The sequence below is a fragment of the Myiozetetes cayanensis genome, unplaced genomic scaffold (assembly GCF_022539395.1).
Source record: "Myiozetetes cayanensis isolate MyiCay16 unplaced genomic scaffold, myiCay2020 scf2-11, whole genome shotgun sequence".
Classification (NCBI taxonomy): domain Eukaryota; kingdom Metazoa; phylum Chordata; class Aves; order Passeriformes; family Tyrannidae; genus Myiozetetes; species Myiozetetes cayanensis.
Genome location: NW_026087411.1, coordinates 69187772 through 69210469, shown reverse-complemented (window position 1 = coordinate 69210469; position 22698 = coordinate 69187772). Strand labels below are relative to the sequence as shown.

At 36.6% G+C, this 22698-nt stretch overlaps 1 protein-coding gene across 1 annotated transcript in view; it reads left to right on the top strand.

Annotated features, from left to right (window-relative positions):
• The window catches only part of FIG4 (FIG4 phosphoinositide 5-phosphatase), a 63703-nt gene extending 44086 nt beyond the window's left edge, over positions 1-19617 (top strand). The window contains exons 20-23 of the mRNA XM_050315861.1: positions 1430-1625; positions 4099-4181; positions 7849-7938; positions 17845-19617. Of these exons, the coding sequence (XP_050171818.1) occupies positions 1430-1625; positions 4099-4181; positions 7849-7938; positions 17845-18022 (547 nt within the window). The 3' untranslated portion in view covers positions 18023-19617. The remainder of the gene's footprint in view (positions 1-1429; positions 1626-4098; positions 4182-7848; positions 7939-17844) is intronic.
• Positions 19618-22698: the final 3081 nt, after the last annotated feature.

Here is a 22698-nt window from a genome sequence, read left to right as displayed (position 1 = left end):
GTTTATCTCTTCTTGTCTGTGAGTGTTCTGGTCCCTAGGGTAATTTGATGTTGGCCTCTTCTGAGTACGTGCGAAAGTGGGGTGGGGATAACACTGGATAGCACTAGAACAGGCTCCCCAGGGTAGTGTCACAGCACCAAGCCTGTTATCTTCCCTACTTTTCTAACTGAGGTGAAGGTCACAAGAAACCTTAATTTCCTCTAAAAAGAGTGCTCATGTCTTCGTAACTTTCTGTAAACTTCAATCTAAGAAGATGTCAGGTTCTGCTGAGCCAGAAATTGAACTTGCCTGTGGTATTTTTTCCCTCAAGTCATTTGTTCCTGCTGTAAGAATTCTTGGGGGTGGGGTATGCTCTCAGACTCCTCTGGAAGGACTCTCCTACTTGCTTGTACATGTTTCTTGAGCATATAAAGTTTAGCTAATTCAGTAAACTGCTGTATGAGTTTGACATCAAGAGACAGAACTCTTTCTAACAGTCATGGTGTGCTACCCTAGAGCTCAAGTGATGCTCATGAGAACACTAGACCTGCAACTCAAAATAACACTTGCACCAAGCTGTATGCTGTTTTCAAAACCTCTTAGCATGTTCCTGTCTTCCTTTAATCATGCACAGTGTCAATGACATATGGACAGCCATGTCAGCAAGGAGATGTTTCTTTCCTGTTTCCAGGGATTTGTCTGTAAACTGTCAATTCATTAGTTAATGTCTATTCATTAACTGCCTTCCCTGAAAGATTGTGACAGTGTCTGAGAGGAAAGTGCAACCACATACCCTTCTTTGGCCAGTAGGAAAGGATGCAAAGGATGTAGTATAATTTCTGATGAGTAATGTATGCCTTTCAGAGCGTATACTGTTAAACCAGTGTTAGCCTACCTATGTTTAAACACTGCATCTTGACGTCTTCGTACAAATAAGGCACCTCTTTATACTGACTGGAATTTCTGGAGTGAGAAATGCTACGTAAAGAAATATTACTGATTAAAGAACTAAACTGAGGGGAAAGGTATGGAAAATAAAGAAAAAAATGACATTATCATTAGGATTTGGGACCAAGATTAAAAAAGCTACTGGAGTGGATATTGTTGTTAATCAGAGAGTGAACCTTTTCCTGGATCAAAACCAAAGATATTATGTCTCAATTAATTTTTATTCCTTTTTATTTATTCTGCTGTGGGGAGGGATTTTAGTAATGAATCAGAGGATTGGTGGAGAAAAGCTGACATAATCCTTTGGGCTTTCTTTAAATGCCCCAGTATAAGAAGAAATTGAAGAAGAGAAATCAGTCGGGGATTTCAAAAGATGAGCAACAACTTGTTCCAGAGAATGAAATTTATTTCCCCAGAAAGACTGTAACCAAGATTAGGAATTTTAAATACTCATTGTTAATGTCTTGCTGATTTCATAAATACATACTGCCTTTCCTAATAGGAACAAAAATAATAGAGAAGAAACCGTGCTGCAGCGCAAAACAGCTGCTAGTGCTCCTCCACCCCCAAGTGAGGAAGCAGTCTCAAGTAGTTCTGAAGATGATTCTGGGACAGATAAAGAAGATGAGGGTGCTGTTTCTCAGCGTTCAACTCCAGTAAAGGTGACTGATACAGGAGACAATACAAAAATCACAGAGGTAAGAAATTATTGTGATAGGCAAGAAGGCTTAAATTCACATTTCCTTAGGAAAAAAACAGTAAACATTATCGAACAGTCAAAAGTAAAGCTCTGAGGCATTTAGTGAAAAAGGTCTCCAACATAATTTTTGTGTGTAGATATTACACAACTGCTTATAAACCTTCTCTGCTCTTCTTATTGTGTATTAGTGAAACACAAAAGAAAATAGCACTAAAAAAAAGAAACCTATGGTATTTGAGAGGTGCTCAGAACATTACATAAAGCATAAAATACATCTATGTTAGTGTGTTAATTCAGAGCAATAGTGCACCTCTGGTTATTGCCACTTACCATGCTCTGGCACACATCCAGGTGGTCTTGGAGCATGCAGATAGGATTCCTTTTCATCAAGGATGTACTTGATCTACCTACCTAATCAACATTTAGTCCATTAGCTCCAAACTGGAGCAAATATCCTGAAAGACTTGTAGTACAGGCCTGAGGTCCTGAGTACCACATCTTTGAATTACAAAGCAAGTCTTTTTGGATGATGCCACTTGCTCAGGTCAGTGTAACTGTAAATTAATGTTCAATCTGTATAAATTTCAACCATATTTATGTGAACGCTTTTAAATTGCTGTTTCATAATTATATGGTCTGGCATTTTAAAAAAAAAATTAAACTGACTCAAGAAATGTGCATGGTAATTTTATCTCATTGGTCCTATGACATTACTCCTACTCAAGTTGAAGATATTGGCGGTGAATAAAATAGTGAAATAAATTGCATAAGCACAGTCAGATGGAAAGAATGTGTATTCTCCGTTGTGGGCTATTAATCTTTTTTGCTAGCATAACTCCCACGTTCTTGAAATCCCTTGGGTGCTAATTTAATAAAAATATTGAGTTGTATGAAGTATTATGGAAATACCTATTTCATTAATTCAAGTAATCGTTCTTCAAATTCTTTCTTGTACCACTGAAACTGTCTTAGCAAAAGGATATGCTAATGGAGATTACAGAAATTTGGAAAATACTTACGTTGTGGGGGAGGGTGTTGTATTTTTTGTAATCACAGCTAATTTAAATGGTTAAGGTGTTCTCCTTGTACACGTTACCACTTTTGAAGAAAATTGAGTATTTATGACCTTAGTCAGTATAAAATGTAGTACCTGATAGGCAACGGACAATAAAACTGCAGGGTTTTGGGTTTTTTCCACAATGCAGATTTTCGTTCTGTTCAGTCCTTAGCCTAGGGTTGTATGTTCTCACATAATGGATTTTCAGCCTTCTGTACAACAGTGCCTTCTTCCTAACCATAACAAAGCACTTTCAATAAAATAACTGTGAATTTATGTGGTGTTAACTTTGGACAATTTGGATTAAGCCAATACAAGTGCATTTATTTCTATTTATGCAAGATATTTTATCTGAAAGTTTTCCATTACCTCTGAATAGTGGAGTACCTGTTGTCCAGCAAATCAGACTGTTTATAGATTTTTTTAAACAGAAATCCAACCTTAAATTTTACTCTTGGTTCCTAGTATTGCACAATTTATTTCATGTTATTTTGCCCCTCTGTTTTGAACACACTTTAACATTCAGATTTAAGGTAACTTTTTTAGGTGTCTAAGACGCTTAAATGAAAAATGTATGTAAACACAAAATATGATTTAAAATATTATTGAATTTCGATTCAGTGAGTTATTTTGATTTTTTAGTAATGCATGTGAAGAAATATATTCCAATTTATTAGTATCTTTTCATGCATTGAGTTTTAGTCACAATTTGCATGCTGTTCATTATTATTTGGGGAACCCAAACAGCTAGTTCCTATCCACATCTCTGAGAAGTTAATAACAAAATGCATTTACACTTCCGGTGAGCCCATATTTTTCTGAAGTTCTTTGACTTTGGATCTTTTTGAACTAAAAGAAAACTGTCTTTATAGTTGACTTGCAGTCATATGTGACTTGTCAGTAAACCCCCTCAGTTTAGCACTGAATCATTAGACAAAGTGCAGTATTGAAGGTGCATTGATCCCTTGTTATAGTTGACTGACATGATTGCGTAATGTATAAAATAGAAATAGTTTTGTTCAACCTGAGGTTTGTAATTATTTCAGAATTGACAGCAGGAACTGTGAAAGCAAATGTGGGAGCATGTTCTGAACGAATATGATTTATTCTATATTAAGTTTCAACACAGAACAGAATTTAATAACTGCATCATTATGTTCAAGGAATATAATTTATTCTCCTAGTATGTTGTTTTATCTGATGTTATCTTTCAAGAATTCTTTATGTGTTGATTAAAATTTTTAATATATAAATATGCAGAAGCTAAGATTACTGTTTGTATAAGAAACTTATTTGGTTTTGTGTGCTTTTGAAATTATTTTTAAATTTAGAAAGAGTTGTGTGCTTATAAGCAAACTTTTCTTTGCATGTTGTTACAGTATTCTCAGTTTGAATCTTTCTTCTTATGTTCCAGAATGTAGAGCAATCAACAAAAGATGTGTATGGAGTCATTCTTTCAGATATTCCTTCAGAAGATGATCTCGCAATATATACTAGGTGAGATAACTTTTCAGTAGTAATCAGTAAAAAATTATTTGAGGTAGTTAAATGCAGTCTGTCAAAGTGCTGCCTTTGATCAAACTTACGTAAACTATAAATTTTAGAGATATTTGGGTATATGTACTATTCTCTTTTTAAAATGAAACTGTTTTCAGATGTCTGTGTCTACTCTGATTTCAGTGGAAGTTGAGTAAGTTCCATAGAAGCGGTCCCATTATTGTAAGCTTTGTAGTCTGTGGCTTTTGCATTTTTCAAATGTTGAATTACACTAATTCAAATCAGTCATAAGTGAAATAGCTTATTCTGTAAAAGTGCATACAAAACAATAGAAGTTGTTCCTTTTTTAACATAATGTCTTACTCATAGAGATATGTGTTAACTGTTACCTTTTACTCAAATTTAAATAGTTGTGTGACTTTTGGAAGGAAATAGTTTGTGACTTTTGAAGGAAAATCGCTTTTCTGAATAATATTTAGCTTTTTATCTTGAAACATCTTGGTCTTCTGAGTTTGAAGTGACTTGGACTCTTCTCCTCTAGAAGACAGTTGTAACTGTTCCTGCAGGAGCCATGAACTATCTGCTCCCCAAGAGCAATCAGCAGATTAATGATACGCATCACCAACAAAAGGCATTGTATCAGGAATGCTGTTTCTGAATTGCCATTACCTCATAGAAAGCACTGGCTACATGTTGCTCTTGTTAAAAACTGTGTAGTTACACTATTTTTCTCACATACTCTCCTCAATATCACACAGTAACATTAAAGCCAAAAAGAAACTGGTTCAAATTTTCGTTTTTTCTTAAACCAGAAAATTAATTTGAACATTTTGAATTTTTTTTTAATTCGGACCAAAAGTGAGCTAGAATAATACAAGCTACAGATAAACTAGAACCGAGCCAAAATGTCATTTACTCAGTTCCATGGTGGAGGAGATTCTTTCCTGAACTGCAGTGTTTTTCTTCGAAAACTAGTCAGAATAATGGGAATTAAGTACTGGAGATTGGTTGGAGAAATTTAGATACAAATTGAAGACCCTCTTAGTCCCTAAAGTTTTGTAACACTGTTGTCAAGTGAGCATTGCTTATGCAAGACATCAGGAGTGCAGATCAATGACATTTGCTTAATAAACTAATGTTTCAAACACCTGCTTAAGATGTAGAATTAATGATGTTTGAAAAAAGAGATGTAAGAAATCTACAGAAATCCACAGTCATCTCAGAAAAACACTGTGCATATATTGAAGTAAATACTTGTGAAACATGCATTGAAATGGCTTTGTGTGCACTTCTGTTTATTTTCTAATATGTAATACCAGGGACTACATTGTTATATTTGAAACCTTTTCAATTTTTGAGGTGAATTTTAATTCACTATACAATCTTCTCATCTGGTGATATGTGATGTTTCATCCTGATTTAGTTCGTTAATCCCCTGAAATATTTTTTTATTATTATTTAAAAGTCTTTTTCAGTTAATTTTTCTTTAGGGGTAGCTACTTCTCTTGCAGTCTTTATTTCTTTGAAATTCCCATTTCAACCTATTTCCTAAATGCTGAGTAATTTGAAGATAGAACACTTGAATAGGGCTGAAGAGGATGTTTCTCATTATCTCTGAAATTTTTAACTTCACCTATGCCTCTAACTTTAGTTTTTTATTTGAACCACTAGAAAATGAGTGCAAATTTGCCAATTTTCCTGTGATATAGCAGATAATTACTGCGGTTCTGCAAATGGCCCAGTGCAAGCTGGTGTCTACTCTGAGTCCCTCTGTGTAGATGAACAACTCCGTGATAACATCCAGAATTGCAACTACTTCCCATTTTATAATTTTTCAGACTGGACTAGCATTCAGTCTATTGTAACTGTAACACTATAAACCCCATGGGGGCTTTGAAGCTCCCTATTCATATTTTTTTAAGACCAAAAAAAAAAAAAAAGCTTGCATTTAATTTCCTTTAAGCTATGAATGCAGGTTTTAAAAATAAAACAATTACAAATTCCTTACCTCTTTTAGCTAACAAGACATTGTGCTATTTCTGGTCTGATGTGCTGATTTATGTGATAAAGGATGTCAGTAAAATCTATACTTTCCAAAGTGTACATCGCTTGAGAATAGCAGCAATTTCTCTCACAGTATGATTACAGTTATCACACTGAGCTTTTTTTGTGCTATTGTAATAAGGGAAATGGAGATGTAGGATCCTGACTTTACATGATATCCTTGGACATGTTACATGGGTTTTTTTCTTTATTAATATTAGGATCTTGCAGATTTAAAGGACTTTAGGTTACTTTACATCAACTGATCTGTATTATAAGCCTATTTGCAAATGCAGATTAAAAGTAATTTGAATCTATTCAGCCCCTTTTCACTGATGGCTGAGATAACTTAATTCTCTTCAAAACAAATCACAGAAGCACAGGTTGGTTGAGGTGGGAAGGGACAGGAGGTCCCTAAAATAATTTGAGGATGTATGCTGCATATCAACTGTGCATGTTATCTCACTGATATCTGGTAACTTGCTTGTGTACATTTAGGTCTTGCTTGTTTCAAAGTATTGAGTAATTTAAAGCAATTAATTAAAATACTTATGCCATCAGTTTGCCTTTGGTTTTTGCTTTTTAAGCTGGTTTCAATAGCAAGCTCCTGCACTAGAAGATCTTAATTATCTTGATTTCCACTTATAATTCTCTTATTTAGAAATGTAAGTATTTATCCCTTCAACATCCAAAGTGATGTTGTGTGTTTCTGAGGCTTTTTTTTCTACAGTATAGAATCTGAATGGAGCAGAAAGAAAAGCTGCAATAAGTTGTTTAGAAATTTATTGCTCATTTGACTTCTGTACACTCTTTCATGCTGTTGATTTTACACTGGTAGTTGTTGCTTATTAAAATGTAGTAAATATTGTTGAAATAGACCAGTGAGATTTTTAAAGTTAAATGGAAGCCAACTATTAAGAAAAACCTTTTGCCTCAGAAAATTAAAGTATTAAATCATAACTAACATTTACTTTTCCGTCACACAAATGTGTTGGAGAGTGAACAAATTTAGTGCAAGAAATATTTGAAACCCTCTGACTTTTTTTAGTGATAAACTACTTTTTGTAATACTTTGCTCCACTTCGTTGCCATGAAAAAAAGCCATGACAGTATTTGTCTTTGGCAATGTCTTCCAGCAAATATTTGAAGATGGGGGAATTGTCCCAAAAGATTGTGCTTGTAAATAAGTGATCTGGACTAACAGCATTTCAAATGAATAAACTGACTTGAATTTGGCAGAGGACTAACTTAAATCTGAAACATGAGAGACTTTATCTGTTTTCCTGATTTCATCTAAATGATTGTTCTGAAAAAGACATAGAAAGTTGACTGTAGAGGGCTATTTCTATTTCTTCAGGAAGGCCTGTTTCTATCCCATGGCATACCTGATGACACCAATTGATAAGCAAGTCTGTTTTCAAAGGAGGTTCTGAGTTCACACATGCACCCACTGTGAACTTTTAAAAATCCCTCTTCTTCACCAGAGAAGTACGTCATGATTGGTGCATTTTGTAACGCAACTCAAAACCTCTTTTTTTAGTGTTAGTTTCTTTCATTTGATGAATTTTTTTATGATAGTTCCTTTATCTCTTTGATTTATTTTTCCATCTACTGCTTTTCACAGGTTTGTTCAGCTTGGACAGAGTCAGCATAAGCAAGACAAGGGCAGCCAGCAATTTTCCTCAAAACACCACTTGGATGGGGTTATAAATTTGTAAGTATTATTCTTCTTTATCCCTTTAGCCTGATTTTGCTTTTGTCATTAGACATGAAAAAATATCAGGTAAATTTGGTGCTAAATTGTTTGAGAGTCACACTTCCTTTTTTTTTACTGCATAAAGGGATTCAATGCACAGCATGAAGAACTGGGTGGGTTTTTTGGTTGGTTTGGGGGATTGTTTTTTGTTTGTGCTCTTCTGGGGGCTGTTGCTTTTTGATTTTTAGTTTTGGTAGTATCAGGGATTTTGTATTCAAAACTCTTAAAAATCCTGAGTTAACACAAAGCGCTGAAGCTACTGAGTTTATAAGGCAATTTCTTCTTGCTGTGATTACTTTCGAAAGAGACAGTTTGAAAGACTGTTTGCATATTCTTCATTAAAAAACATTCAAAGTTGCACTTGAATCTTCTTAGTATTAGTAAAAAAAAAAAAGGGTCATGATATTATCCAAGTGTTATACTATTAGTGAAGCAGGTCTTAAGAGTTTAGATGATGAAGTCCTAACTTCCCAGTTGACAGCTTCCTGTACTATAGGCAGCTTAAAGTTTCACCAAGGCAATGCAGATTTTTATTTACTTTTGTCTCTGGGGTACATGATCTTTTATCCAACAGGCAGTTTCTTTTTTTTTGATTGCAAAATCTTCTGGCATGTTAGACAGTGTAGGAGGTAATAATTCCTTTCTTAACCCTTCAAAAGTAGGGTAAATTTTCCCTCCATGCTTTGTTGCTGCAAAATAAACACATTAAAGAGAATCTATACACAGAATTCTGGAGGCTTTTGATAGTCAGATACTAAGTTTTTTCTTTTCCCAAGTGTATTTTCACTGTATTTCTGAATAGTAGAAGTGTAAAAGTCACAGAGCACACAAATCTGTGCCTGCTGTCACTCCTTCTCTGGTAGTCATGTAGATCATCTTTCTCTGCCAGTTCTACCAAATATGCTCCTCTGTGCAGATCTGAGAGGAAATAGGGTATCTTATAGTTGGTAATTTCTTTTTTCTGAAAGTTTATTTTTATACAACTTAAAAATTTCCTTTGGTTTCTGTTCTGTAACTTTTTAAAAATGTTTAAATACTTTTTGGATGGTGACAGATTATTCTTTCAGTAAAAGTCATAAATGTAGCCCTTCTTTAAAGGCATGTTATTCAATTCTGAAACAAGGAAGCTTTCTCTTACGGAGGTGGAATTGCTCCTCTGAATCAGGAATTTCCTTTGAGAATACTAACTTTTTAGAGATAAAATAGAATGAACTAAGATTAGGGAGAGAGGGAGGATTTTCAGTAACAGCAGCTGAGACACATTCTGCACTTGTTTCGCAAGGAACTCTTGAAGAAATTGAAAAATTATGGTAACTTGTATTAATTTGATGCTGAGTGCATTTTAAATTGAAAAAAATATGGCAAATTTAATGCTCCAGTAGTTCCTTCTAGATGCAAATGCAATTAAACCCCTGTTCTTTTCATGGTAAAATGAAGTACTCAGTCTAAAACTTTGGTTTCTTATCAACTGTGAGATATAATTTAGGCTTAGGTTAGTTGCTGACATTTCCACACTTTCCAAGAAAAATCTTTTTGAATAACCCCACACTTCACAACCTTAAAACACTTGGCCATTTTTATCAAACGGATGAAGTCAATACAAAAATAAATACTTCCTATTTTTATAGTGTCACTTCAGTGAAATCTATGAACTCAGATATGAATTGTAGAAAGGCTGAAGAGAAAGTTCTGGACTAAATTTAGAAACTGTAAGTAGAGACTAGAAATAAAAAGTGGATACTTGAACAGGGACTGCAGTGGTGCAGTTAAATAATCCTGAAGTTGAGTGGAAGGATATTGAAATTCTTCTTTTTGTTCTTAGAAATTCTATGAAGATAAAAAGGTAGAATTTTACTTAGAGCTAAATAGAACTAAGCAGAGCTGGACTACTATTAGCACAATCTATTATACTGTATGTGAAGAGATACTTTGAGTACTGGAGTATAATTACTGTGGGCTGACACAATGCACCTGTTCCTAATTCCCCAGTACTCATTGTGGTGTGATATAAATAATACTATTGTAAAAATATACTCTCAAAACCTTTTCAAATGTACTTCACGCATTTATCTGGGAGTACAAGAAATTTTATTCCCTGCTGAACAGGGAATTGAGTGTTTTGATTCACTGCAGCACAAAAGAAGAGTGTGGACATGTCTGAATGTCCTTATAATAGAAGAGCAGGTGGTGCATGTGCATATGTCAGGGTCTGTGCTGTCTTCAGTGCCTGAACTAAGCGTAACCTGTACAAATTAAATGCTCTACTGGGGTATTTTAGTCTATAATACAACCTTAAAATAGAAAAGTAAAAATAAAGTGTTATATTTAATCATTCTAATGAAGGGTTTTACAATCCTAACTACTTATGAAAACTGTTACCTCAGTTTAGAGCAGTTTTCTTGCTCATTCAGTACTTCATATGACTTTGTTAGTGTAAGGGATATTTCTTAGAGGATTACGTAAAAAATAGCTTTATATTTATAAATAAGTCATTATTACTTATAACTGCTGTAGAGAAAAGGTTGGTACTGAACTTGTCATCTTTTCAGGTGTTCATATCCTAGGATTTCTTGGGGGGTTTCTTATGTTGAACAAGAGAAGTAAATGAATAAAAGATGTTTGAGTGTTAAGTATATTTATTTTCTTACATTAAACCTCTGCATATCTAAATGGCTTCTTGACACTGCTGTGGAAGTAGTGAACCAAAAGGCATCATAATTAATCAGCAATTGACTTCGAAATGGAGGTTTTTTGCATGCTCTCTGCTTCCAGTACGCACCCTAGTATGTTTATTCACATCAGAAAGTTAGATAAACTTCAATTAAAGTGTTTATTAACAAAATGGGGACTTCTTATGAATATTCTTGGAAACTATAGGTGAATAAATTGTTTGCCTTCTGTCATCTGTTTACACTAATCTTAACTGTCTTCTCCTGATAAGGTGGCAGTCAGGGTTTCCTTAAAAAAAAAAAACAAACTAACAACCAAAACAAACCAAAAAAAACCAAAACCAACAACAAAAAGAAAAACAACCAATCAAACAACCATATTCTGCTCTTCAATAGAGCACCTTCTTCCTATACAGTCCTTTGTCAGATCAGCATCTTCAGCAATGACTTGGATACAGGACTCAAATACTCAAATACTAAGTAACTTTGCCAACAACACTAAACTGGGAGGAGCTGTCGACTCCCTCAGGGGCAGAAAGGACCTGCAGAGAGCCCTCAACAAATTCGAGAGATGGGCAGTCACCAACTGTATGAAGTTTAACAAGGGAAAATGCTGGATTCTGCACCTGGGATGGGGCAATGGTTGTGTGTAAAGACTAGAGAATGAGAGGCTGGAGAGCAGCGCTGTGGAAAGGTACCTGGGGGTCCTGGTCAATGTCTAGTTGAAGTCAGCAGTGCCCTGGCAGCCAGGAGGGCCAACCATGTCCAGGGGTGCATCCAGCAAAGCATCACCAGCTGGTTGAGGGAAGGGATTGTCCCGCTCTGCTCTGCACTGGTGTGGCCTCACCTTGAATACTGTGTGCAGCTTTGGATCTGCAGGGGGAGCTGTATGAGGAGCAGCTGAGGTCACTTGATTTGTTCAGCCTTGAGAAGAAACTGAGGCAAGACCTCATTGCAGTCTACAGCTTCCTCATAAGGGGAAGTGGAGGGGCAGGCACTGATCTCTTTGCTTGTGACCAGTGACAGTACTCGAGGAAAGGGCATGAAGCTGAGTCAGGGAAGGTTTAGGTTTGATATCAGGGAAAAGTTTTTCAACCTGAGGCTGGTTAAACACTGCAGCAGGCTCCCCAAGGAAGTGGTCACAGCACCAAGCCTGTCAGAGTCCAAGAAGCATTTGGACAATGCCCTCAGGCTCACAGTGTGACTCTTGGGGGTGTCCTGTGCAGGACCAGGAGTTGGACTCAATGATCTTGATAGGTCTCTTCCAATTCAGCAGATTCTGTGAATCTGTGGTTCTGTTTTGGGGTTAGTGGGCTGGTGTTCTTTCTTTTGCCTTAGAAGTCTCATTTGGATCCTATATGTCCACAACATTGAAATCATATCCTCTAAAAGTATGACAGTAACAAATTTGTTTGAAATATGGCACAAAATGTAGTTGTTCCTACATAGGATATTATGGTGTTGTTGAATTTGGGATTCTGTTGTATTGACAGTCTCTAGCAAAAAAACAGAAAGTACTGAAAGTGGTGCCACCTTATCCCATCTGCTTTTAGACATTCTAGTGACAATTCTCTGAGCCTTCTTTAGCATGTCCCTCTGTCTTCTCTGTGATGTGGTAAATTTCTATTCATCAGTTTAAGGTAACTGTCTTCCTCAATTAATCTATTTGAAAAAGTAAGTCTAAGCTTTTCCTGAAAGAAACACAATATTCCTCTTTCATTTTGTTTGCTTGTTTGTTTTTAATTGTGAGTTCTTTTTATACTTGTTTTTCCTGTCCTATCTTTAGGTTCCTTTGTGTGTTTGATCTTTAAATTTTGAATTAGCTTGTGGTCAGTGTAAACCATTCTACTTAAAAGATTTATCTTTTCTTGGATATCATCTTTCTGTATCAGATGTTCTTTCCTTTTCTCACATTCCTTCTGTCTGCACTGTAAAGAAGCTGCTTCTAATTTGGATTGTAAAATGCTTATTTAAATGCATACCTGTGTAAGGAGAATCTCTTGTTTCTCTAACCCTTGAAATTGTACATACCTTTAGAATTCCAGGTAATTGTTGTGGGACCTGGATGCAGTCCAGTTTTTGCTCCTGCTTGGTTCTGCAAGATACAAGTTGCAGTATTATTGGGCATGGAAGAAGTTTTCTGTTTTTCAGTCCTCTCCATTCACAAAGAATGTGACTGAAACTCTGTTGTATGGAGGTGTTGGTGTCTAAGGAAGGAAAATTCTGTTGAAGGCTCTTTCAGGAACACAGCAAGCAATTTAAAGGGATACCATTTATGGAAAAAAAAATCCAAAAAAAACTAAAAAGCAACCTCTCTGGATTTGCCAGAGTTTTGTAAGTGAGATATCATAGCATCCTAGAATGCTTTGGGTTGGAAGGGACCTTGAAGACCATCTAGTTCCAAGCCCCCCTACCCTAGGCAGGGTCACCTTCCACTGGACCAGATTACTCAAAGCCCCATCCAACCTGGTCTTGAACACTTCTGGGTATGGGGCATCTGCATTTTCTCTGGGCAACCAGTTTCAGTTCCTCACTGCACTCACAGTAAAGAATGTCTTCCTAATGTCTCATCTAAACCCACCCTCCTTTAGTTTAAAGCCACTACCCCTTGTCGTTTCACTACATGCCCTTGTAAAAAGTCCCTCTCCAGCTCTCTTGCATCCCCCTTTAGTTACTGGAAGGCTGTTGTAAGGTCTCCTCAGAACCTTCTCTTCTCCAGGTTGAAGAACCCCAACTCTCTCAGCCTGTCTTCATAGGAGAGGTGCTCCAGCCTCTGTTCATTTTCAAGGATATTTGCTTAAGATTCAAACAAGGCAAAAGAGTGCATTTTGTTTCCTTCTTTAGATACACTTTAGAGACTTGAGGAGAATTAATCAATGTTGAAACAAAGGTGGCTTTCTGGTGACCTCTATTTTTCTGAGAGCTAAGTACATCACCATGCACTTTTTTTTCAGAGTATGGATTGTCCTCATTGTAATTGGAGATTTTAACTGTGTCATCTTCTGCTTTAGAGACAATGGTACTCTTGGTGAACACATAACACTGTGAAGCAAACATGCTTACAAGTGGAATGAAAATAACGGAAAGTTGCATGTCAAGGGAGCTGTCCTTCATGACATAGCATTTATGTTCCTATCTGTGTAATTTTCACAGGGAGGCCACAAAGCTCTAGGTCTCTAGGGAAATCTGATAGCCAAGTCATATATAATGTGGTCTCCTTCGTAACTATTCTAAGATGTTAAACTTATTAAGTAGAATAGATTTTTACGTGAATAGTGTTAGAGAAATGACTTTTAATTAAATTACTGGATAATACAAGCACTCTACAAATAGTTACAGCTTAATACAGGGTTATTAATCAAAATTGTCATGCATGAACATGCAGTTCTTTCAATATATTTTTATCATGTTGAAGCAAGTAGGTGTAAAATTGAGGTTTAGTTACTAAATGCTCAAAATTAAATGCACTTTGCTGCCCAGCTTCCTTTGTGCTTAAGGAAAGGACTTTTGATTCATTAGTGCTTCAGAAATGTCATGTCTTTAGAAACCAATCAATAAATAGAAAAGGCATCAAATTAGTGTTACGGCTCTGTTTTGTTCTTTTATTTAATTGTCCACTTGCTAGTGGACTAGACAGGCCAGCTACATTTGGGTAAGTGACATCTTTTGGTAAGTTGCACTGGTAAGTTAGTACAGTGTGCTAGTGTCAAATACCATTGCTGCAGTCTCAGCTTGGATGCATTACACTAGTTAAATAAGTACCTGCAGAAACAATGGATGCTTTGAAAAGCAATCTACTCTTAAAGCATCTAGATATGAAGTTAGATAGACTACTATTTTTTACCAGTACTGAAAGCACCTACTTTAAGTAAACTAGAAGTGATAATGAGAAAAAACTAGCACCTTGTTGAGAAAAAAAAATTGAAGTTTTAAGTATGCAGCCAAACTCTGTGGGTGACTGGTGATTTTATTGAATCAAGTCCAATAGTATTCTTGTATATGTAATTCTATCATTGCAGTCAAAATATAATCAAATGAATGTATAGCTATGCAAAGCTGAAATATTAAATTGAAAACTATTACTTTAATCTGGAAACCATTTTATTTGGTATGCCATGTTCCAGTTGTAGTGGAATATTAGGCATACTGTACTACATGGCACACTGCAGTCATTTTTTAGGACTAATGAACTGTCATCTGATGAAACATCCAAAATACAACATATTTTAATAAAATAAAAGGCTGGCGAAAAAAGGGAACAAGATTTTTTGGCACTTTTAATGGAGATCCTGATTTAGAAACAGTGTCAAATATGAGTTTGTGCTCATAATGCAAATAGAAGTTTATTATGGCATTTCATTTATAGAAGGGCTTTGCCACTGCTGAAGTGTTATAGGCCTTCCTTGTTTTTCCCTTTAAAAGACACAAAATAACTTCGTGTCTCTTGAACAGCACTCAGATAGTGAATCATGACTGTAGCTCTGTAAAATATGACAGTGATGCTAATATTTGAATCTCTGCTGCAATTGGGCTGGTCAACATTTGCATTTGGAAATAGTGAGATTTGACAGTAAGTTGCCACTGTACTTTTTACCTGGGAAGTTCTGAGCCCAAAAACATGTGCATACACTAATACAATATTTAACAATAGCATTCTGACTTTTTTTCAGCCACTGGCACTGTCTACTACTCCAATATGCTCTTACATAGAGTACTTAGAAAAATTTTCTTAAGTATCCAAAATAATAGATGCCAAATGAAAAGCTAGTTAAAAAATCTCAGGTATTAAACACTGTTTTTGTAGAGCTTGGAGCTCTACATTAAGGGCAAGGTTACAAGGTTGGTTAGAAAATAACTAGTGTATGAGTAAATACACTTGGTTGTCTGATAATGATGTGGAGGAGGCAAGCAGAGAATGACTGATCACCGTTTCTCCCAGGGTAGGAATTACAAGCAACCCAAGTCCGTGATGACAATGAAATGAGTGTCACATCAGACACAATTAAGGCATGGAACTTATTCCCACAGGATTCTGTTGATTGCTGAAATACAGGAAGATATACTAGAGAAGGGATTAGTTAGTACCTGTTCTGTCTTACCAGTCTGTCCTCAAACCTTTCTGCTAGTTACTCCATGAGACGACTACTGGGCCCATTGAAATTTTTGGTCCACCTGTGAGGAATGATCAAATGCAGGAAATTTTTCAGTGTATGTGGTTGTTGGAAAGTGAGTTCAGAATTTCCAGAATTGAAATCTTTGGGTTGTACTGAATACCAGGGCAGCTTTGTTTATATAATTTATAAAGCAGAAGTATTTTAATAGCTATCTAGAAAGTGGATATAGCTATGCGGAAACGAGCTTCTCCAGCTGAAATGTGAACTGTAAATGCATGAAACTGATGCTTTAGAGAACTCTTTAAAACGTGTGTGTAATTTTTCTTTATAAGTGAGAAATAAATAATTTCTCCTGTTTAGTGTTTTCTAGATGCATTGCATCAGCTGTTGTAGATAATCGTAGTTCGGTCAGGTTTTTTTTTTCTTGGAGTTAGTTTCAAACTTTGATTTCCTTTAAAGCAAATAGTATTGACAGAGGGAAAAGTTAATGTATAGGTTACTTTCAGATAGCAACATATCAGTCATTGAATGTTTTGTTGTGTAATCCAAACTGATATGCTATCACACAGGTAAAACATCTGTACTGTTCAACTCTGGCAGTATTTTATAAATAAATTAATGAAGTGTTGCTGGAGATGTAGAGACTGTACTTACAAATGCAGCTTTCACAATACCTGAAGTGCTTTAAAGTTACTTACTGTACAGATACTTCTAGTGTTTATTCATTTATTATGTATGGAGTATAAATAGTTCTGTTGCTACTTTGCAGTTGGTTGTGGAGTTCATTGTGGAGAACACATTGCTGCTGAAGAGTTTGGCTTAGAGCCATAGAATATTAGAAACAGGAAAGCATTCTAGAGGTCATCATTTCTCCCCTGCTCAGAGGGGGGCCAAATTAGATGAGCTTGCTTGGGGCTACGTACACTTACTTGGCTGTTGAATATCCTTAAGGAGAGAAGTTCCACAGCCTTTCTGAGCAACATCAGTGATTGACAACCTTCAGAGTAGAAAAAGTTCCCTTGTATCTAATCGGAACATCCCATGGTGCAGTTTGCCTTTTCTTTGGGGAATTTATCTCTTTATCACACACTCCAAGGAAGAGTCTGGCTCCACATAGACACCTTTCCTCTGGGTAGCTGCAGATGGCGATAAGTCCCCTTTAGCTTCTGTTCTCCTGGCTGAACAACCCCAGCACTTGCAGTCTCTCTTCATATGCCGTGTGCTCCAGCTCTCAAGTTGTGTTGGTGACCTCTCCTGGACTCACCCAAGTATTTCATTGTCTGTGTTGGAGAGCCTCGAAGTGGGCCCAGTACTCCTGGTATGGTCTCTTGAGCCTTGAATAGAGAGAAGCAACCACTCTGCTTGACCTTCTGGCTATGCAGTTTTCAAGAGCTAACAGTTGAAAAAACAGCTTCTACTCACTCATGAGTGAGTCTGACAACAGTGCTTAGAAAAGATCTGACAAACTCAAGTTCTTGTAAACTTTCAAACTTTGTGTGTTTCTCCTGAGAGGTTTAAATATTAGCATTCAAATATGGCATTTACTGTATGGAGATGATTTAAAAATATTTTCATAAAATATCTGAGTGCTGTTGCTGATAATGAATTGTCAGCAATATTAGTGTCCCAATAATTAGGTGGAAATTTCTGACCTGATAAATCCTTTCTCTGTTTTGGTTCAGACTATAATCACTTGCTTGTTGTAATTGCTCCTAAGTGGATAGCTCAGTAAAGTCTTTCTATTATCTGCCATAATGCATGGCACAGATCTGTTTCAGCTGGGGTACTTACTGGCCGTGGCAGATCTGAGGAAGGATGAAGAAATGAGGGCAGGGTGGCGGGAAGTGAGAAAGTATTCCGTAATGAGATTAGTGACAACTTACCTAATTACCCTACTTGGGAAGCTGGGTCTTACCAGGTCTGCAGTAGCAATAAAAATCTAGGTGAATGAATTATCTAGTGAGAAGTTGCCCTTTCATTGACTCTCTCATGTATATTTCAAGGCAAGGAAATCCTCTTCTCCCTCTGTGGAAAATTTTTACCTAAAGTTCTAAATATTCTGCATGTTTGTCTTTTTCCAGAATACCAATCTCCTCCTTTTCTCAAGACAATATTTACGAAGTCCAGCCTCCAAGAGCTGATAGGAAATCAATAGAGATTTTTCATGCGCACATTCAGGCTGGAAGAGGAAACATGCAGCCCCTGGGAAAAGATGACTTCCTCATGTACAGAGAGTACATTCGGAACAGATACATGTAAATCTAAGCTGGATTCTCCCACCAAGTCTACTGTACTGATAGGTCATAAGAATAATTTTAGAAAGGAGATCAAGATTTGTTCTTTTGCAGTAGTGAGTTTATTATCTGACTTTTCTATTTATTATTCTTTACTGTTATCCATTTATTATGTATTGTGCTTTGGGGAAAAAAGTGGTATAATATTTAACTGTAAGAGAAAGTGCATTTTAAGAGATTAAGTGAATAATCAGAGCACTTACAGTCACTGAAGAGCATGTAGCAATTTATGGCAAAGAAAATATTATATCTCTAGTTTTTATATTAATTTTATTACATTGTTACGTTTGCTAATAGAACAGAAATGATTTGTACACAAGAATCAGAAGAGAGTAGTTTTCTTCCTCCTTGTTCTATGACAACAAACAATCTTTTATTACAGCACAATGTTTTCTGATATTTCTTGAGATTTTTAGTAGTGAGTGGTGGAATGACTGCTTTTAATTTGCTGCTGCCTTAAGCAAAAGTGAAAAATATTTGGCTGATGTCAAAATCAATATTTGCATCAAGACTAATAAACTTTGTAACCCTAATATGGGTCAAAAATAATCTCTCTGGTTCTATAGCTACAGAATCTGGGCCACATGCAGGGTGAAGATGATTTGTGACTAATTATCACAGACTTCAAGTTGAAGTCTGAGGTGAACCATATCCTGACTGCATCTCCAAATGAAGGAATGCTCTCCACTTTACTGGGTTTGGACTCTCAGAGGATGCAAAACCATCCTGTCATTTTTCTGTATGACAGAAATTGTCATTTTTGCAGCACACTCTTTCCATCCCTGTATTTGTGCTCCTGTGAGATGCCTTCAGGTTCAAGCCTACAGCCTTCCAGGAAATAGACTCATTTGGGCTTGTAAGTAAAACACTTCTCAAGTAAAAAAAAAAGAGAGGGGAGGAGCCTACTATTTGCAACTGCAAGCTAAAATTCCCAGCACTTTCTAGCCCTTTGCCTTGAACAACACTGACAGTATCAGCAGCATTCCTGACAAACCAGTGTTATTCCAACAGCTTGTACAGACCATATTTCAGAATTTTCTGGAGTAGCAGAATAACTGTTTTAGGGATGTAGCCAACTGCCTGTAGCAGATGTAGCAAACATGTTTGTTGTGTTCATAGTAAATTGCTTTTCAGGCAGCTGTTGTAGATTCTTGGCTGCATGCTGCAAACATGTTCTGAATATGTTTGAATATTTTATGCAGTAAGTTGCACCTCTGTCAGTGATTCAATGTAAGAAAAGATGCAGTGGATAAAGGGAAAAAAAGTTTCTTGTGATAGAAGTTTGGGTGTTTCAGGGAATGACTTGTGTGCAGTCAGTGAGAGAACACAGTACCTTGAGCTACCAAGGCATTTTGGTGTACATCCTCTTTTGTTAATTGATTAATAATACTTTGAGACAAATTGTTGTATTTTTGAGATACAAGAATGAAATGTCACTTTAGATACTACTTGATTGCACCTGTCAATGTGTTTTTTCTCTGGAAAAAAAACCTGTACTGAATTCTTTTGTCCAGTGTGAAAATAATTTGAAGGAATAAATGCCTGCTTTGCAAAAATGTAGAGCAGGAGTCTGTGTCTCAGTGAGACAAATGCACACTTTTCTTACTGCACTTCAACTACTGCAAAGAATGTTTTCTAGACTATCACAGTCCTTACTGTTGTTGTTCATAGATACTGGTAGTTCATAGAAGTTATCCTTGAAAGCACACCACTTAACCACAGATAACACAAAGGATGATACTCCGTTTTTCATCAACCAATGATGTTGTTGCAAAATACAGGAATTGGACTAATTTTGCAGCTCCCAAGAGAAAATATGTTCAGCCCTCAGCAATTCAGACACTCCTCAGGAGAAGAGGATTAAAGGAGCTTGTTTTACAGTTCTGAGAGGTGAATGACATCTCAGTCCATTATCTGTAATATAATGCCAAGCTTTTCAGTGTCTCACTAAGTGTGTGCTGTGACTGTCCTGTTGTGGCATCCCCTGGAATTTTTTAGTATGTACAGCTGCCACTTGTTTCTCATAGCTGCTTATAGGCATTTAAGCCTTGTGCTTTACTTTCTATGATAAGATGCTTGGGTATTAATATTCAGGTGATGACTGAATATTCAGTATGAGGTACTGTCATTGTACTCATAGCAGCTGTTAAGAATACTTCAGAGTGCCAATGCCAACTGTTGGTAGGTTTGTTTAAAAAAAAAAAAAAAAGGCAATGCAGAAACTTAAACTCACAGCTTAACCCTGGCTAAACTCATCACCCTGAGTTGATCTGCTGCTTAGTGCATGTAAATGATTATTTTGAAAAGAAAATACACTCAATTACTCATCTAACAAGTTCAGTTGGGTGAAGGACTCCAGAAATGCTGCCTCTGCATCTACCTACTTTATCCTGTTCTTGTGATAATAAGATTCAGTTCTCAAGAATGTTAAAAGTTCAGAAGTTTCAGAAGCTGAGGAAAAAGTGTGTAAAATAAGTATGAACACAAAAAGAGTGGGCTGTGTTGGCTCTGAAGAGTAACATGGTGCTCTTTTCACTCTTAAATGCTATTGATCACCTTTAACCTTAAACTATGCAGACAAATAAAATATTTGAGAAATGTGTTGATTTTCCTTCAAAATATATTTAGTTTGTTGTTCAGTGTGTTTGAAGGTTATATTGACATACAATTCCAAAATGTACACCTGGAGAATAATGGCTTTGGGTTAATTTCTTGTGGAATCAGGAAGCACAAATACCGGATTAGGGCTGTGTCATTTCTGTGCCAGTGCTTTTTAATGCCAGTCCAACAGCTTAAGCTTCATGCTGTGACCCTGTGCCATCAGTAGTGGTTATTTTCCAATGCTTTCATTGGTAGTTTTCTCTCCTTTTGAGTTTTGTCTCCACTTGCAAAGCCTGCTGACTTTTTGTTCTCTTCCTCTTATTTTCCAGAGGGTCTCAGCTGTGGCCCTGAAATAGGACCCTTCTAATGTTCACACAGCTGCCAGCTACCAGGGGAGGAAAGCAAAAGAGCTGTGTGTAGTTATGGGGTGACATTTGGAGCAGCTCTTTATTTTGTTACTGTCTTCTTGAGATTTTTGCACAGGATCCCAGGAAGGTTCTGTTGGCTTTCACAGACTCAGGCCAGCCTTCACTTGTATAAACTCCAAAGCCTGTGGAGTCAAACTGTCAAATAGTCATGTTTTACAGTCAGAGGAAATACCAGCGTCACTCAGGAGATAATTTCATTCTGCACAGGGGTTTCACCCTATCAGTGGTCACTGAATAATTACATGAACAAGTCCAGTTCACTGAGGATAAATCTAAGGTATGTACACAGTAGTGTTCCGTTTGCTGGCATAATTTCAATCCAAGTGATTGCCTGGAGCCTGATAGGAAAAAAATACCGTGTGCTTGGCTCCCAGGTGCCTCCCTCTGTTTTGTATATGTTTAAAAATCTAATTAAAATTGTCACTCTTGGTAGTGATTTAAAAGTGATGTGGAACTAGTGCAATAAGTCACAAAATATTAATTAAAAAATCATACATTGAAATTACAACCCTTGCAAATATCGATAATCAGCAGTTCCCTTCTGGAGTTCTTAAATCTACATGCTACAAAGAAAACCATTGCAGCTGGTAGTCTGTCCACAGGAACGAAGTAAGAGAGTGCTGAGAAAAGGCAGGAAAAACAATGTTTAGTGTTACTATGTATTACTCCTCCAGAAGTTCATGGTCTTTGCTATATCTGACCCAAAGGTTGACTAGAACATTTAAATTCCATTTTGTAAAATATATTAATCTTTGAAGAATAGAGAGCTAGTGTAATAAAGGTAGGACAGCCAGCAGCATTTAATGAGCCATCTCTGATGTTCCATTTGCATTTTCCCATTCAGGTGTAGTTGTGCTCCCAGCACTGAAGCACAGTGTGGTTTTTAGCCATTGTGATAGCCACAAACTTTGCATCTGTGGCTGTCTTCCCATTTTTAGCAGGCAACATGTAAAAGATAGGGTGAATGCTTCCAACATCCAAATCCTCTCAAAAAACCTAGGCCTTGAGAGACCACTGTTGTTTCGTATTCCCTGCAGCTCAAGTACTCTTTTTTTTTTTTCTTTTCAGTAAGAGTTATCTTTTTACTATTTCTCTTCTTTTACATCTGAACTTTTTGGTAGTTTGTTTGGTTTTTTTTCACCATCTGTTTCTCAGAATCTTGTTTCTCTGACAGAACTGTGCCACAAGTTGTAGTTTTCCCACGATACCCATCTCCTCCTTTTGGAGTTATCACTTCTTGAAGCAAGACTCTGTAAATTTTATACTTTTATTGAAAAACCCTAATGCTTTCTTCAGCAACCCATATCTCTCCCTTTTAAATGCAGGCTGTGCCATCATCTGCCCTGCGTGATTTCCTGCCTCCTGTGGTGGCAACAGGCGCGTCTCTCTTGGGTTCTGTGAGTCTTGGTAACATATTCTTGAGAAGTGCTGTGCTTGGGTACAGGATGTTAGTGCTTGAACAAGCTGTAGGCATCACTTCATATCTTTTCCTCTAGAGAAAAATCAAGAGCTGCTCTAATTAAGGAAGTAAGAGAGCATTTAAAGTGGTCCCCTCTGGCTGTCTCTAGCCCTGCTGCAGCAGCACTCTGCATCTGACTGCGTGGAGTTATCC